We start from the raw sequence: 12442 nt of genomic DNA, 5'->3' as shown, positions 1-12442 counted from the left end.
TTTCCAACCGAGGTGGATTCCATGAATTGGTGACTCCGTGCTGTGCGGAGCACCCAGGGCACGGAGCTGCCCTGTCCCTGCTGTGTGACACCGCTGTCCCCCCGGCAGCACCACCACCCCTCCTGCAGGACCCCCACACTGCCCTGGGCAGTTGCCCACCCCCTCTGTCCCTGCCGTCCCTTGTCCTGTCCTCCCCGGCCAACACCGTGTCCCCACTCCTCCAGGGAGGGAAAACAGCCCCAGGGGAGCACCCGCACGGGACCAGGACAGGGAGTGCCCACGCCCCCCCCGCAGCACAGCCAGAGGGCAGCTCCAGTGGCGGGGCAACAAGACTCAGGGCAGGCGAGCGACCAAAGCAGCAGCCCTGCGGGTGCTGGGCCCCTGAGGACATGGAGCCGCCTGGAGCATGTGCACCAGAGCCGCTCACCGCAGCCCGGTGAGCAGTGACAGGCCCCGCACGTCCCCAGTGTGGTGAGCCAGCAGCCCCAGGGTGAGGGCTTGGTGGGATGGAGCTGCGGCAGCGCCCGGCTGGGAGCCTGCCCGACACTCGCTCCTCTCCCATGCAAAAGCCACCGAGCACGGCTTGCCTCTGTAAATCATACGAAACCCTCAGATGCCTCAAAGGGCAGCTCCATTAGAGATAATCCCGCTAAAAACCCACAGATGTTCGCTGGGAAACCAGCCTCCCTGTGTGCCGCGGGTGCTGCTGCAAAGTGAGCTTTAATGGAGCTCAGCAGCAGCCCCAAACGCTTCAAAGGCCGTGCGCGAGTCCCAGGCCATCAATCGCTGCCAGAGCCTGGAGGGACTGAGAGACAAAACACATCCACCGTGCCCTGCCTGGGAACGCGGCTCCCCCCGCCCCCCACCCCCGTGTTCGGTTTCCCCAGAGTCACACAAGGGGGCTGCGCGGGGGGGCTGCACCGCAGCACAGTGAGCCCGTGGCAGGTGATGGGGCAGGAGCTGGAGGAAAGCAGGGGCAGCAGGAGGTGGGGGGGGGGGATGAGGTGTGACGGTGGCGGTGCCCCTGGGGGGACACAGAAGCACAGCCCGGGTGGGGGGGGAGCAGCTTTGCACTGATGTGAATGGGGGGGCTGATAGGGTGCCAGGGACAGGCAGCTGGGCAGGGGAAGGAGCAGCACAGGAGCACGTCTGGCTCTTGGTTTTATTAAGAAACCCAAAGCAGGTACAAATCCCTGAAGGCAGCGTGTGCCGCTGTGGGCAGGGCCCAGCCCTGCTGCATGCAGGGCTCCCGGGCACAAGGAGCTCCATGGGCAGGCCCCGGGGCAGCACGGTCCCTAGTCCCCAGAGCCCCCAGGGGGCAGGCCCCCAAGGCACAGCCACGACAGGTGGCAGGAGGTAGGGCCCTGGGCTAGGACCAAGCCCAGCACAGGGCCAGGGGCCGGGGCTGCTGCTGCAGAGGGAGAGAGGGTGCGGGCAGGGCCCCCCCACCCCGCTGAGGCCCAGGGAAGGCACCCTGCAGGGTGCCCCCGGCTCCTCCCAGGGCTGGGGACCAGCTCCAAGAGCCCAGCGCACAGCCAGGAGCTGCTGCTGCAGGACGCGGGGCACAAAGCGCCAGGCTGGGGAGGAAACCCGAGCAGGGAGGGCCCAAACCCAGCTGTGCTCACTCCTTGGCTCCAGGGCCTGGGGAAAACATCCCAAGAGGTCACAGCCCCCGCGGCCACAGCCCTGCCAGGAGGGGTCCGCGCTCCCGCTGGCTCCCCGGGGCGCGAGGCCGGGCGCTGCGGAGCTGGGTGGCGCAGGAGCAGCAGTCTGTTGGGGCCAGCCCCTGGACAGGGTCCCAGCGGTGCAAGGGGGCAGCATCCCACCACAGGGGTCCTGGCTCTGCTCCCCCTGAGCTGGTGAGGTTTGCTGGCTACAGGAGCCCCCCGGGGAGGGCACCCCCCTCGCAGCAGGCCTATGGGCGCTGCCAGGGGCTCGGCGTGGCGTGGGAGGGGTGCTTGAGCTGCAGCACCAGCCTGCTTCCCTCCAGGTCAGCGTCCTGGGGAGGGAGAGACATCGGTGCTGCCACGGCCCCGTTGGGCGCAGAGCCCAGGAGGGGCCGTGGGTCCCCCCGGCCCAGTGCTCACCAGCATGTCCTCGTAGGCTGCTTCTGCTGATGCCTTCTGCTTGAAGTTGACGAAGGCACAGCGTTTGCCTGGGAGCATCCGGATGGACTGGATCTGCCCAAACCTGCGCAGTGGAGTCTCGGCAAGCCTGCCCCACGGACACCCCGCACCAACGCTCCCCACGCTCCGCAGGGAAGGTAAAACACAGCAGGGATGGGGCCGGGATGTGCCATCGCAGAGCAGGGCTCGCTCCCACCACGGAGCACGGGGAGCAGGGGCCCAAGTGAGTCAGTCCCACAGGGCAGGCAGGGGGCTGGCAGGGCACCGTGGATGCACGGTCCTGGCACCGGGATGGCGACACGGAGCAGGGCGGGCGCAAGGAGAAACACTCACCGGCTGAAGCAGTCCCGCAGCACCTTCTCGGTGATCCTAGAGGTGACGTTCCCAACCCACAGGGGATAGCAGTCCCTGCCAAACCGCACCACCATCACCGGCAGCTGCCTCCCTCCTGCCCACGCCTGGAGGGCTCCCCAGCACCCCCAGCTCGGAGGCAGCAACAGCCTTCACCCGGCCCTCCCGCTGTCCCGAGTAAGCACCAGGCACCTCCCCTGGGGCCCTGGGCTGCGGTCCCCGCCAGCCCCGTCTCCCTCCCCAGCCCCTGGGCCCTACCTGCCAGGATGATGCGGAGGCAGCTGCTGCTGCTTGCTGCTCGCTGCGGCTGTGGCCCGGGCCTGGCTTTTCGAGTGGCTCCTTGAGTTCACCACGGTCACAAAGCCACTCATGTCGGTGTCACAGCAGCTCCCATTCACCCACTCCTCTGGTGAGAGGCACCCGGGGCTCAGCACATTGAGGGCTGGGGGCCAGCCCAGCCTCCACATCCCCCGCTCGCGTCCAGCTCCACCGCACCCAGGGCCCCCCAGCACCATCCCTAAGGCAAAACTGCTGCCGGTGCTGAGCCCCTTACCGGGCAGGGGCAGCGGTGGATCCCCATCTTCCAGCAGGGACAGCACGGGGACGCCCCCAGGGACACCAGCTGTGTGGGCGCTGCTCTGCTGCGGAGGGGAGAGGGGTCAGGGCCCGTGGGGTGGCGCTGGGGCCAGCAGCACAGCAGGGCTGGAGCTCACCTGCAGCAGCGCCCGGCAGGCCTGCAGCTGGGCGGCCGCGTCAGCGTGGGCACCATCCAGCCGCAGCAGCTCCTCGAAGGTCCTAACGGCCTCGGCATAGCGCTGGGGCCATGTGGGGAGAGGGGCTGAGCTCCTGTCCCCAGGGACATGCTGCCTCTGCCCCCATGCAGGGCTCTGCCAAGCACCTGCAGCCCCCTGCCCACCCTGGTACCTTCAGGCCCCGCAGGGCTTTGCCCTTGCGGAAGAAGCCTTTGGGCCAGTTGGGCTGGAGGCTGAGGGACATCTGCGCATCCCTGAGCGCCTCCTCATATTGCTGGAGCTTCTCGTAACAGTACGAGCGGTTCCCGAAGAGCCTGGGGGCAGAGCAGGGTCGTGGCTGCAAGCTCTGGGCACGCCAGCTGGGACGCGGAGCTCAGTGACCCCGCAGCGCCCAGCCCCGTGCTCACCGGTGCTCCCTGGGGTTCAGCTTCACGGCCTCGGTGAAGGCCTGCACTGCCTCCACGTAGTGGCCCTCCTGGGCGGCCTCGTTGCCATGACCTGCAGGGAGAGCATCGCCCGCTGCCAACCCTCAAGCGAGCCAGGCAGCCCAGCTGGGGGAGCAGAGCGGTGTCCCGGCACGCGGCAGGGACACGTGTGTCTGCTGGGGACGAGCAGGGCCACAGAGAGGAGGTGGCAGCAGCTTCGCCTTCACCCCGTCAGGTGGGAAAGGTGCCTCGGAGACAGCCCGGTGCCACACAGACCCACAGCCAGTGAGAAGCACGAGGGTGCACGCCCAGAGCAACCCTCCTGGGGCAAAGCTGCCCACAGAGCCTGGACAAAGCAGGGCAGAGCTGCCATGTGCCCACCCTCTTGCTCTCGCTGTCCGGGGAGGCCCGAGGCACTGACCTGCAAGAATCAGGCTCTGCTCCACCACGCTTGTGTCCAGGGGCACAGGCTCAGGGGCCTGTGGGGCAGCCAAGCACGGCAGCGGGGGCTCAGGTGCCTGTGGGGCAGCCAAGCAGGGCAGCGGGGGTGAGGGCTCCTGCCCCAGCCTGGGGACCGAGGCAGACGGCCCAGGAGAGCTGCCTGTCCCCGGTGTGCAGGCACTGCTCCCCACTGTGCCCCAGCTTGTAGGGCTGGGCAGAGGACGGGGGCACCCACACCCCCGCCAGCGCAGCGCAGCCAGCTCCAAAGAGCTGGGAGAGGCTGGGGAGGAGCTGCCATGGCTCCCAGCCTATAGCACCGGGGTGGACACCGTCCCTGTCACCACCCAGGCAGACAGAGCACGGCCCTGGGACCCACGTGCTGTGCCAGCCCCTTGGTGACTGGGGGCTCTCTCTGCCCACACACGGTTCCAGCTCTAATTCAGGAGCTGGGCCAGCCACAGGCTGTGAAGAGAGTCCAGGGCGAGTCAGTGCCGAGGGTACTTACGGCTCCCATGCGTCCTTTACCAGGTTCCTGCAGCTGCCATCAGTGTGCTCAGGAGGCCCCAGCCTGAAGGAGCTCTGGCACCAGGACCGCTGGTGCCCAGCCTTGGGACCGGCAGCAGCAGCACTGCTGCCCACAGCCGCCCTGGTTCCCACTCCCTTCCCAGGAACTGCCCAAGGGACTGCCCTGCCCGAGGCCCCTCGTGGGCAGGGGTCCTGCAGAGACACCCCAGCCCCCCGGCAGCGCGCTCCTGCCTGCAGGGAAGGCCCCTCTGGGGGGCGGGATCCAACTCACTGTCTCCTGCAGCCCCTTGTCGGGCTCTACAGCACCAGGTTTGGTCGGTTTCTCCTTCCCAGGCACTTGCAGCTTCACGCCTGCTTTCTGCCGTGCTTTGAAGACAAAGGTGCAGCTCAAGTCCAGTTCGTCCTAGAAGATGAGAGGGGTCAGAGCCGTGCAGAGCCGCGTGCTCTGTCTGCACGGCAGGCAGCGGTCAGGAAGCGCAGCAGGCGCCGCGCGGGGCTGAGCCCGGCTGGCAGGCAGGCAGCGCAGCCCACGGCCGCAGCGCCTCACCCTCACCTCTGCCTCCTCCACGCTACCACCCTGGTCCCCTGCTCCCTGCTCTGCACCATCCCCGAGGCTCTGAGAGGGGCTGGAGGCTGAGCAGCCCTTCTCCTCCTCAGCACCATCAGCATCGGCGGGAGCAGCGCTGTTCAGAGACGAGGTACTCTGCAGAGAGAGAACGGGAGCGGGAAGGCAGCTGCAGTCAGGGCTCTGCCCCCGGCAGCTCTCGCAGCCCCAGCTCTGCACGTTCCGAGGTTTGTGGGAGCCCTAGGGGGAGAGAAAGGTGCACGGCCGCTCACCGACTCAGCCTCCTGCTTGCTTTTTAGCTCTTGTTTTAACTTTTCCTGCTTCTTCCTGTCCTTCTGCTTCTGAAAAGCAGAGATAAAACCACGCGTTGGCAGCAGCCCAAAGCGGCACAAACCCAGACCTGACCCGCAGCGCAGCTCTCTGCCCAGCGTGCTGCTGCGGGCAACGAGCGTAAGCAAGCGCCAGCCCCCAGGAGACATGCCTCGCACCGGGGCTATCAGCGGGGCTCAGGCAGCAGGGACCACGCTCCAGGCGGGCCGTGAGAGCCCCACAGCGGCACACACCCACCTTCTTCTTCAATTTCTTTTTCTCCGCTTTCTTCTTCATTCGCTCCTCCTCTGCCACCAGCTCCTTTGCGTTCTTTTCTGCTTCCTGGGGGGAGAGAGGTGTCAGTGACCAACTATGAGCCCCTGACACCGCACCCCAGCCAGGGAAGGGCTGGGGTGTGCAGGCAGCAGCGCCTCAGCTGCCCCTGAGCGTGGTGGGAGCTGCTGCAGGGCTGACAGGAACACCGTGGAGCTGCAGGGATTCGTGGGGGAGCCACGGATTCGGGAGGGGATCACGGGCAGGAAGCTGCAGCAGCTGCTGCTCACACAGGAACTACGACGTGGCTCAGCCACAACAGGCCTGAGCCCAAAGGGGCCATCGGCGCAGCCCTGCAGAGCTGGAGCCAATGTGGGGATCACAGGAGCGGCTTGCGAGAGCTGAGCCTTGCTGCAGCCAGGAGGCGAAGGGACCAGCGGGCACAGCATGGCAGGGACGGGTCAAGCTGGCAACAGGGGCACCTCGGGGAGGAGGAGCAGCACGCGTGGCCGAGGGCGCTCACCTCCGCTGTGACCCGGTGCCTCCAGGACGCGTTCAGGCCGTGCACGCCCAGGTTTAGAAAGCCGGGGGCTGGGTGCACAGGCAGCGGCTCCCCGCCCAGGATGGGATTGTTGGTCCCGTGGAAACTGAAGCCGGGGCTGCTGTAGCTCCGGGTGTAGTCGATCCAGTCGTCATCCTCCTCCTCCTCGCTGGACTCCGGCTGGCTGGGGCAGTAGAAGCCCTGGCCTGTGCAGGGCGAGGCGCTGCCCACACCTCCCCACGGCCGTGCCCCCCGCAGCCCCAGGTACGGCCGCCCCCGCCCCGCCTCCCTCTCCCCCCCCGGCACCGAAGCAGCAGCAAACGGCCCCGCAGGCGGGGGAGCCGCCGGCCGCTGAAGGCCACGCTCCGATAACGGGAGCGGCGCTGCGGGGGAGCGCCCAGCCCCAGCACGGCCGGGCCGGGTCCTCCCCCCTGCCTGGCGGGGGCCGGCAGCCGCTGCCCGCTCCTCCAGCGCTTCGCCCCGCTGCCGGGGAACGCCGGGCACCGCCGGGCCGCTCCCAGCCCCCCCCCCGCCCTTGGGGTCCCCAGGGGCCGAGCCCCCCCCGCCCTCACCTGGCAGCGGCTCCGCGGCGGCTCGTCCCGGCGCCGTGCGGTGCAGCGGGGGGCAGGCAGCCTGCGGGCGGAGCGGGGCGGGAGGTGCCGCGGCCGCCCCGCGCGCACCGGGGGCGCTGCCCCGGGGCTCCCAGCCCCCCCCGTCCCGCCGCCTACCTGCACCTGCCGCATCCTCCGCTCGGCCTCGGGGGCTCCGGGCAGCAAGTGCCGGGGGCACGGGGGCGCTGCGGGGGGCGGGGGCAGCGCTCAGCCGCCGGCGGAACCGAAACCGAAACCCGGCGGCGCGGCGCGGGGCGGGGCGGACCCAGCCCTCCCCGCTCCCCGCTCCCGGGACCCCGCCCCGCGCCCCCCCCCAGCCCCGTACCGCCGCTCCAGCCGCCGGCGCCGAGCACGCAGCCCCAGGGGCAGGCGACGGGGGCGGCCCCGGGTCCCGTCCCGGCTGGGCCCCGCATGGCCCGGCCCCGCCGCTCCCGGTGCCCGCCGCCGTTCCGCGGAAGCTCCCGCTCGGCGCGGTCCGGAAGTGGGGCGCGGGCGGGGCGTGAGGCCGCCGGCCGCCATCTCGGGTGCGGGCAGGACGGCGGCCCGCGAGGCCCAAGCGGCACGTCCCGCACCCCCAGCGACCCCCCGGGGGTCGCAGCCATGGGCGCCGCAGCCCCTCCCGCCGCCCGTCCCGGGGCACGGCCGTGCCCCCCCGCACCCCGCGGCGCTGCCAGCAGGCGGGGGCGGGAGCCGGCGGCCGGCTGTCCCTGCCCGCTGCCCCGCGCCGGATTAGCGGGGCTCACGAGCGCTAAGCTCATTTCCCGGCGGCCCTGCCGGCGGCGGTCGCCCGTGCCCGGAGCCGTGCCCGTGGCCGGCCCAAGATGCAGGACGGACGGCCCGGGAGGAGCTGCGGGACGCCCTGCGGGCAGGTGAGGCCCCGAGCCCCGCGGGGACGGCGCGGCAGGGACGGGGCGCGCAGCTCTGCCCGCGGGGCCCGGCCCCGGTCCCTCCCGGCGGCGCCGTGGGGACGTTAGTTGGGTAACGGGCGAGCGGGCCGGTGGGGAGCTCTGGGGCCGGCGCACCCGGGGAGGGCCGGGCCGGGCCGGGGCGCAGCAGGGCGCCGCCGGCAGCACGGCCCCGGCCCGGCGCAGAGGTCGCGGCCTGGCGGCGGCACCGGGCCCGGCCCCGCTTTCGGCGTCTCCTTGGTAACTGCGCCCGCCCGCAGGGCGTCACGTGGCCCCGCCCCGGGAGGGGGCGTGGCACTCCGGCTCGGCGGGCACCGATTGGCGGCGTGGGCGGGCGGGGCGGGGCGCGGGCAGGCGGCCCCGCCCCTTGCTGACCGCCCCTGCCCGCAGCCGCCGCCCGCCGCCCGCCCGCCCCCGCTCTCGGTGCCCGGCCCGGGGCCCGCCCCGCCGGCCCTGCCCGCGCTGCCGCCCCTGCTGCCGCCCCTGCTGCCGCCGCTCGCCGCCCCGCCCCGGCCGCCCGCGGAGCCAGGTGAGCGCCGCCGCCCCCCGTTCTCCCCGCCCCGCGCCCAGCTCGGTCCCGGTGCCGGTGCCGGTCCCGTCCCCGCAGGCGGCGGCCCCCGGGGCGGCCTGGCCCGCTCGCTGCGGAAGGCGGAGGCCATGCTGCGGAGCTGCGTCGGCCCCGGCCTGCGGCGCCTGCTGCCCCCCCCGCCCGGCCCGGCCGCCCCGGGCGGGGACGCGGAGGAGCGCCCCGAGGCGCTGGCGGGGCTGGAGCGGAGCCTGGCGGGGCTGCGCCGCGCCTTCCGCGCCTGGGAGGACCCGCGCACCGAGACCTTCCGCGGCCACGTGCGGCACCAGCCCGCCGACGCCTTCTCCTTCCACCCGCTGCACCCGCGCGTGGCCGAGCGCGGCGCCACGCTGCAGGCGCTGCTGCAGCACCGCCACCTCCTGCGCCTGGCCCGCGAGTACTGCCGCCGCCTGCACGCCGCCTCCGCCTTCCTCCGCCGCCTGCTGCCCGGGGCACCGGGGGCGGCCCGGCCGCTGCGGGGGCTCTGCGAGGAGCTGCGGGCGCACGCCGGGCACTGGAGCGCGCTGCAGCGGCGGATGCGCGGCGAGGCCTGGCTGCGCCCGCTGCTGCTGCGCCGGCACGAGGCGGTGGCGCACATGCGGCGGGCGCTGGGGCTGCTGGCGCTGCAGGCGGCGCGGCTGCTGGAGGCGCGGGCCGAGGAGGCGCTGAGGGGCCTGGCGAGGGCCGGGCCCCCGGGTCCCCCCCCGGCGCTGCTCGCCGACCTCTTCCAAGGGCTGGAGATCTACAACCGCGTGCTGGGCGACCTGGACCCCGAGCTGGGCTCCGTCCAAGGCTGGGCGGGGGGGCTGCCCCGCGCCTTCCCCCTGCACAGGGTGCTGGCGGTGCTGGCGGCTGAGCGCGGCCGGCTGGCGGCCAAGCGGCTCGGGCAGCTCCTGCAGCACAGGGCAGAGGGCACCGTGCTTTGGCCTCCAGCTGGCTGCCCCATCGCAGCGGAGGATGTGGGACCTTCGGGCCGGGGAGTGCTGCAGAACCTCCCCGAGGAGCTGCGGGCGCTGTGTGTGGAGGACAAGGAGCTCGTTGGCCCCGTCCTGGAGGTGCTGGTGGCCTCCGCTGACAGCCTCTGGCGCCACGTGCTCAGCGAGCCGGCGGGGAGCCCCGTGCCCCCATGCACGGCCCCGCGGCCGGGCTCCCCGGGCTGGAAGTCGGTGCGGTGGCTGGACGCGTCCCACGCGGCAGCAGCCGAGGCCCTGTACGCCCGGTACCTCCCGCTCTTCTGGGACGCCACCAGCGCCGCGCTGGGCCTGCGCCTGGAGCTGCCGGACTGCAGGGCAGGACGGGCCCCCAGCAACACGCAGGAGCTGCACCAGGCACTCGCCCAGGGTCCCTGCGGAGTGGCCGCCTCCAGGAGACCCCCAGCCCTGCACCAGGGGCCAAGGGTCCTGCAGGGCGTCCCTCAGCGCTGTCCCCCTGCAGCCTGCGTCCCCCCGGAGTGCCAGGAGGAGCTGGAGCGGCTCTGCCTGCGCCTGCTGTGCCAGGGCGTCCTGCGCACCTGGGAGCGAGGTAGGGGGTGCGGGGTGGCTGGGGGGGCCCTGCCCGGGGCCCAGCACCGCTCACCCCATGTCCCCCTCGCAGACTTCACCCGGGCACTGGGCTCAGGGCTGTGTGACCGGTGCTCAGCGGTGCCGGAGCCGTCACGGGGAGCGGCGCAGAGCAGCACCGCCCGGCTCCTGCAGCAGCTCTACCCAGGCCTGTCCTTCGCCCTGCGACACCTGCCGCCCGTGCTGGAGGGTGAGTGGCACCTTGTCATGGTCTGGGGACAGGGACAGTCCCTCTGTTGGCCCTGCTGTGCCGAGCTCCTGCTAGGTGCGGTGTCACCGCAGCCACCACCATGTCCCCACCGCTCTGTCTGCCCCCAGGCAGCCCCCCTGGCTCGCCCTGCCTGCGCCTGCAGCTGCTGGGCCGGTGCCTGGCCACGGTGCAGGCCTCCTGCTCCTGGCTGATGGGCAAGGCCTTCCAGTACCTGGCATCCTGGTCCCTCCACCAGTTCCTGCTCGTCACCCAGGGAGACCTGCAGGTGAGTGCAGGGCCAGGGTGGGGGCACAGGGGGCTCAGCCCCACTGTGGGGCGGGGGGCAGGATTTGGGTCACTCTTCTTCCCTCTGCCGCCTACAGCTGCTGAAGGCCGAGACGGACGCGCTGGTGCTGCTGGTGAGCGCGGCCTTCCCGGAGCCCGGGGACAGCCCCCAGCACCTCGCGCCCCACCAGCGGCTCCGGTCCCACCAGGAGATGTGGCTGTGCCAGCAGATCCGCTCCATGGCTGCCAGCATCCAGGTAGGGCCGAGCACTGCCAGCGGCTTGTGTGCCACTGCCACAGCCCCAGGTGCCAGCGGCTGCCACGCACCGAGCCCTGCGCTGTGTTGGGAGAGGTCCCGCAGCGGGGAGGGAGTGGTTTGGCACGGCCGGGCACTGGGCTGCGCAGCCCCAGCTCCCCTTGCTCTGCTCCCCAGCAATTTGCGGGGGAAGTGCTGAAGATGTTCTCCACCGACTGCAAGCGGATGTCGGCCGAGATCTTTGACCAGACCATGCCACTGGGCAAGCACTGGAGGGTCAGCCTCCGAGCCGGTGGGTAGCAGGCGCCCTGGCCCCCCCAGCCCTGGCAGGGCCGTGGGGCTGACCGGGTCCCCGTCCCCGCAGAGCTGCCCAGCTCCCCCAGCGAGTACGCGGCGGCAGCGGCCCAGACGGTGCTGGGCCAGGTCCTGCAGGGTGCCCAGCTGCTGCCCCGCGACTGCCAGGTGCCCACCCTGGCCCGGGTCACGACGGCCTTCGTGGAGGCCTGGATGGATCACATCCTGGCTCAGAAGATCAAGTTTAGGTGAGGGTGGCGGGGCCGCGGCTGGGCAGGGGCAGGGGCCGGGGGCGCCCAGGCTGAGGCGCTGTGCACAGCCTGCAGGGCGCCCTGCAGCTGCAGCAGGACTTCGCGCTGGTGCGGGACCTGGTGCAGTCGGAGCACTACGGGCTGGCGCCCGAGACCCGGCAGTCGCTGCTCTCCCTGCGCGTCTTCCAGCAGATGGACAGCGCCATCCTCTGCCTGCTGCAGCAGCCCAGCGGCAAGGCCTACCTGTCCTCCCACCCCTGGCCCTCCCTGCGCCAGTGCTGTGAGTCGGGACGGGGACAGGGATGGGAGCCCCCAGCCCGCAGCTCCCGTGGTGCCTGGCTCGGGCTCCTCATCCCTCCCCGGTGCCGGGGAGCTCGGGATGGGGGGCACGGGGCAGGCCCCCATCCCTCCTGTGACCCCGTCTCCTCTCCCCATCCAGGCTCCAACAACGGCGCCCGCACGCAGGAGCTGGGCGCGAGCAGCCTGGAGACCCTGGAGGCGCCGGGGGCCGCGGCGGGGCCCCCCCCGGACTCCCCCAGCACGGAGCCTCCCGGCCAGCTGCGCGCCCCCCCCGAGTCCTACCTGGCGGGCAGCCAGCAGCAGTGGCTGGCGCTGCGGCTGCGCGGGGCCCGGCGCTGGCGTGTGCCCGGCCTGCCCTGCATGGCCAAGAGCCCCGAGGGCTGAGCAGCAATAAAGCGCCCAGCGAGCTGAGCTGAGCCGGGCTCTGGGCCTCTGTCCCCTTCCCCGTGGGGGAGTCCCGTGGGAGCGCCCGGGGGGGGCAGTCCCAGCCCCGGCTGCCGACTCCCGGTGCTCGCGGCCTCGAGCAGCGCCGTGCGCCCGGCCCGGGGGCCCGTGGCCGTCGTCCCGGTGCCGCTCCCTGCCACCCCGCGTGGGTGCCCGCCCGGGGACACCTCCGGGGCCGTCCCCGTCCCCGCTGTGCCCGAGGGGCTTCGCCGGCCCCGCCAAGCCCCGTGCTCAGACCGTGCTCGCCCGGTGCTGCCCGGCGCCGTGCTGCCCACGCGGGGCCGGTGCGGGGGGGGGAGGTTCCCCGCGGGGGTTCGGGGTCCGCACAGCGCCGCTGCCGACCCCCGTGCCCCCGCCGTGCCCCCGCGTCTCGTTTCTTCCCCCCCCGCGGTGCCGCCGCGCCCGGTGCCGGGGTCTCCCGGCCCCCCGGTGCTCCCCGCGCCCGGTGCCGGCGGGACTACGGCTCCCATCATG

At 72.6% G+C, this 12442-nt stretch overlaps 2 protein-coding genes across 3 annotated transcripts; one reads left to right on the top strand and one right to left on the bottom strand.

Annotated features, from left to right (window-relative positions):
• Positions 1–1148: 1148 nt before the first annotated feature.
• Positions 1149–7347, bottom strand: TTC31 (tetratricopeptide repeat domain 31). 2 transcript variants are annotated; one of them, XM_035571010.2, is made up of 17 exons: positions 7245–7347; positions 7037–7104; positions 6881–6941; positions 6291–6514; positions 5753–5836; positions 5458–5526; positions 5174–5323; positions 4892–5023; positions 4076–4172; positions 3637–3727; positions 3402–3543; positions 3191–3292; positions 3031–3118; positions 2736–2883; positions 2460–2534; positions 2088–2190; positions 1149–1999 (listed from the first exon to the last, which is right to left on the bottom strand). In XM_035571010.2, exons 1-17 carry the CDS (start codon positions 7330–7332, stop codon positions 1916–1918), a joined length of 1806 nt encoding a protein of 601 aa, XP_035426903.1. In that variant the 5' UTR covers positions 7333–7347; the 3' UTR covers positions 1149–1915. The 2 variants fall into 2 exon arrangements, with proteins under 2 accessions (XP_035426903.1, XP_035426904.1); XM_035571011.2 differs by having other exon boundaries at positions 3031–3115.
• Positions 7348–7740: 393 nt separating this feature from the next.
• Positions 7741–11940, top strand: CCDC142 (coiled-coil domain containing 142). The gene is made up of 10 exons (XM_035571016.2): positions 7741–7788; positions 8215–8353; positions 8432–9910; positions 9983–10138; positions 10267–10424; positions 10522–10680; positions 10857–10971; positions 11044–11221; positions 11293–11504; positions 11664–11940. The coding sequence occupies exons 1-10, from the start codon at positions 7741–7743 to the stop codon at positions 11906–11908; spliced, it is 2889 nt and encodes a 962-aa protein (XP_035426909.2). The 3' UTR covers positions 11909–11940.
• Positions 11941–12442: the final 502 nt, after the last annotated feature.

This window comes from Cygnus atratus, unplaced genomic scaffold (genome assembly GCF_013377495.2).
Source record: "Cygnus atratus isolate AKBS03 ecotype Queensland, Australia unplaced genomic scaffold, CAtr_DNAZoo_HiC_assembly HiC_scaffold_56, whole genome shotgun sequence".
NCBI lineage: Eukaryota > Metazoa > Chordata > Aves > Anseriformes > Anatidae > Cygnus > Cygnus atratus.
The sequence above is the reverse complement of the archived record's forward strand: the minus strand, read 5'-3'. Positions and strand labels throughout refer to the sequence as shown.

Coding starts and splice junctions, on each gene's coding strand:
- TTC31 (XM_035571010.2), bottom strand. CDS start 7,332: ATGCGGGGCCCAGCCGGGACGGGACCCGGGGCCGCCCCCGTCGCCTGC. Junction 5,837..6,290: donor GGCACCGGGTCACAGCGGAG/GTGAGCGCCCTC, acceptor CTCTCCCCCCAG/GAAGCAGAAAAGAACGCAAA. Junction 5,324..5,457: donor GCAAGCAGGAGGCTGAGTCG/GTGAGCGGCCGT, acceptor CTCTCTCTGCAG/AGTACCTCGTCTCTGAACAG.
- CCDC142 (XM_035571016.2), top strand. CDS start 7,741: ATGCAGGACGGACGGCCCGGGAGGAGCTGCGGGACGCCCTGCGGGCAG. Junction 7,789..8,214: donor GCGGGACGCCCTGCGGGCAG/GTGAGGCCCCGA, acceptor CCCTGCCCGCAG/CCGCCGCCCGCCGCCCGCCC. Junction 8,354..8,431: donor CCGGCCGCCCGCGGAGCCAG/GTGAGCGCCGCC, acceptor CCGTCCCCGCAG/GCGGCGGCCCCCGGGGCGGC.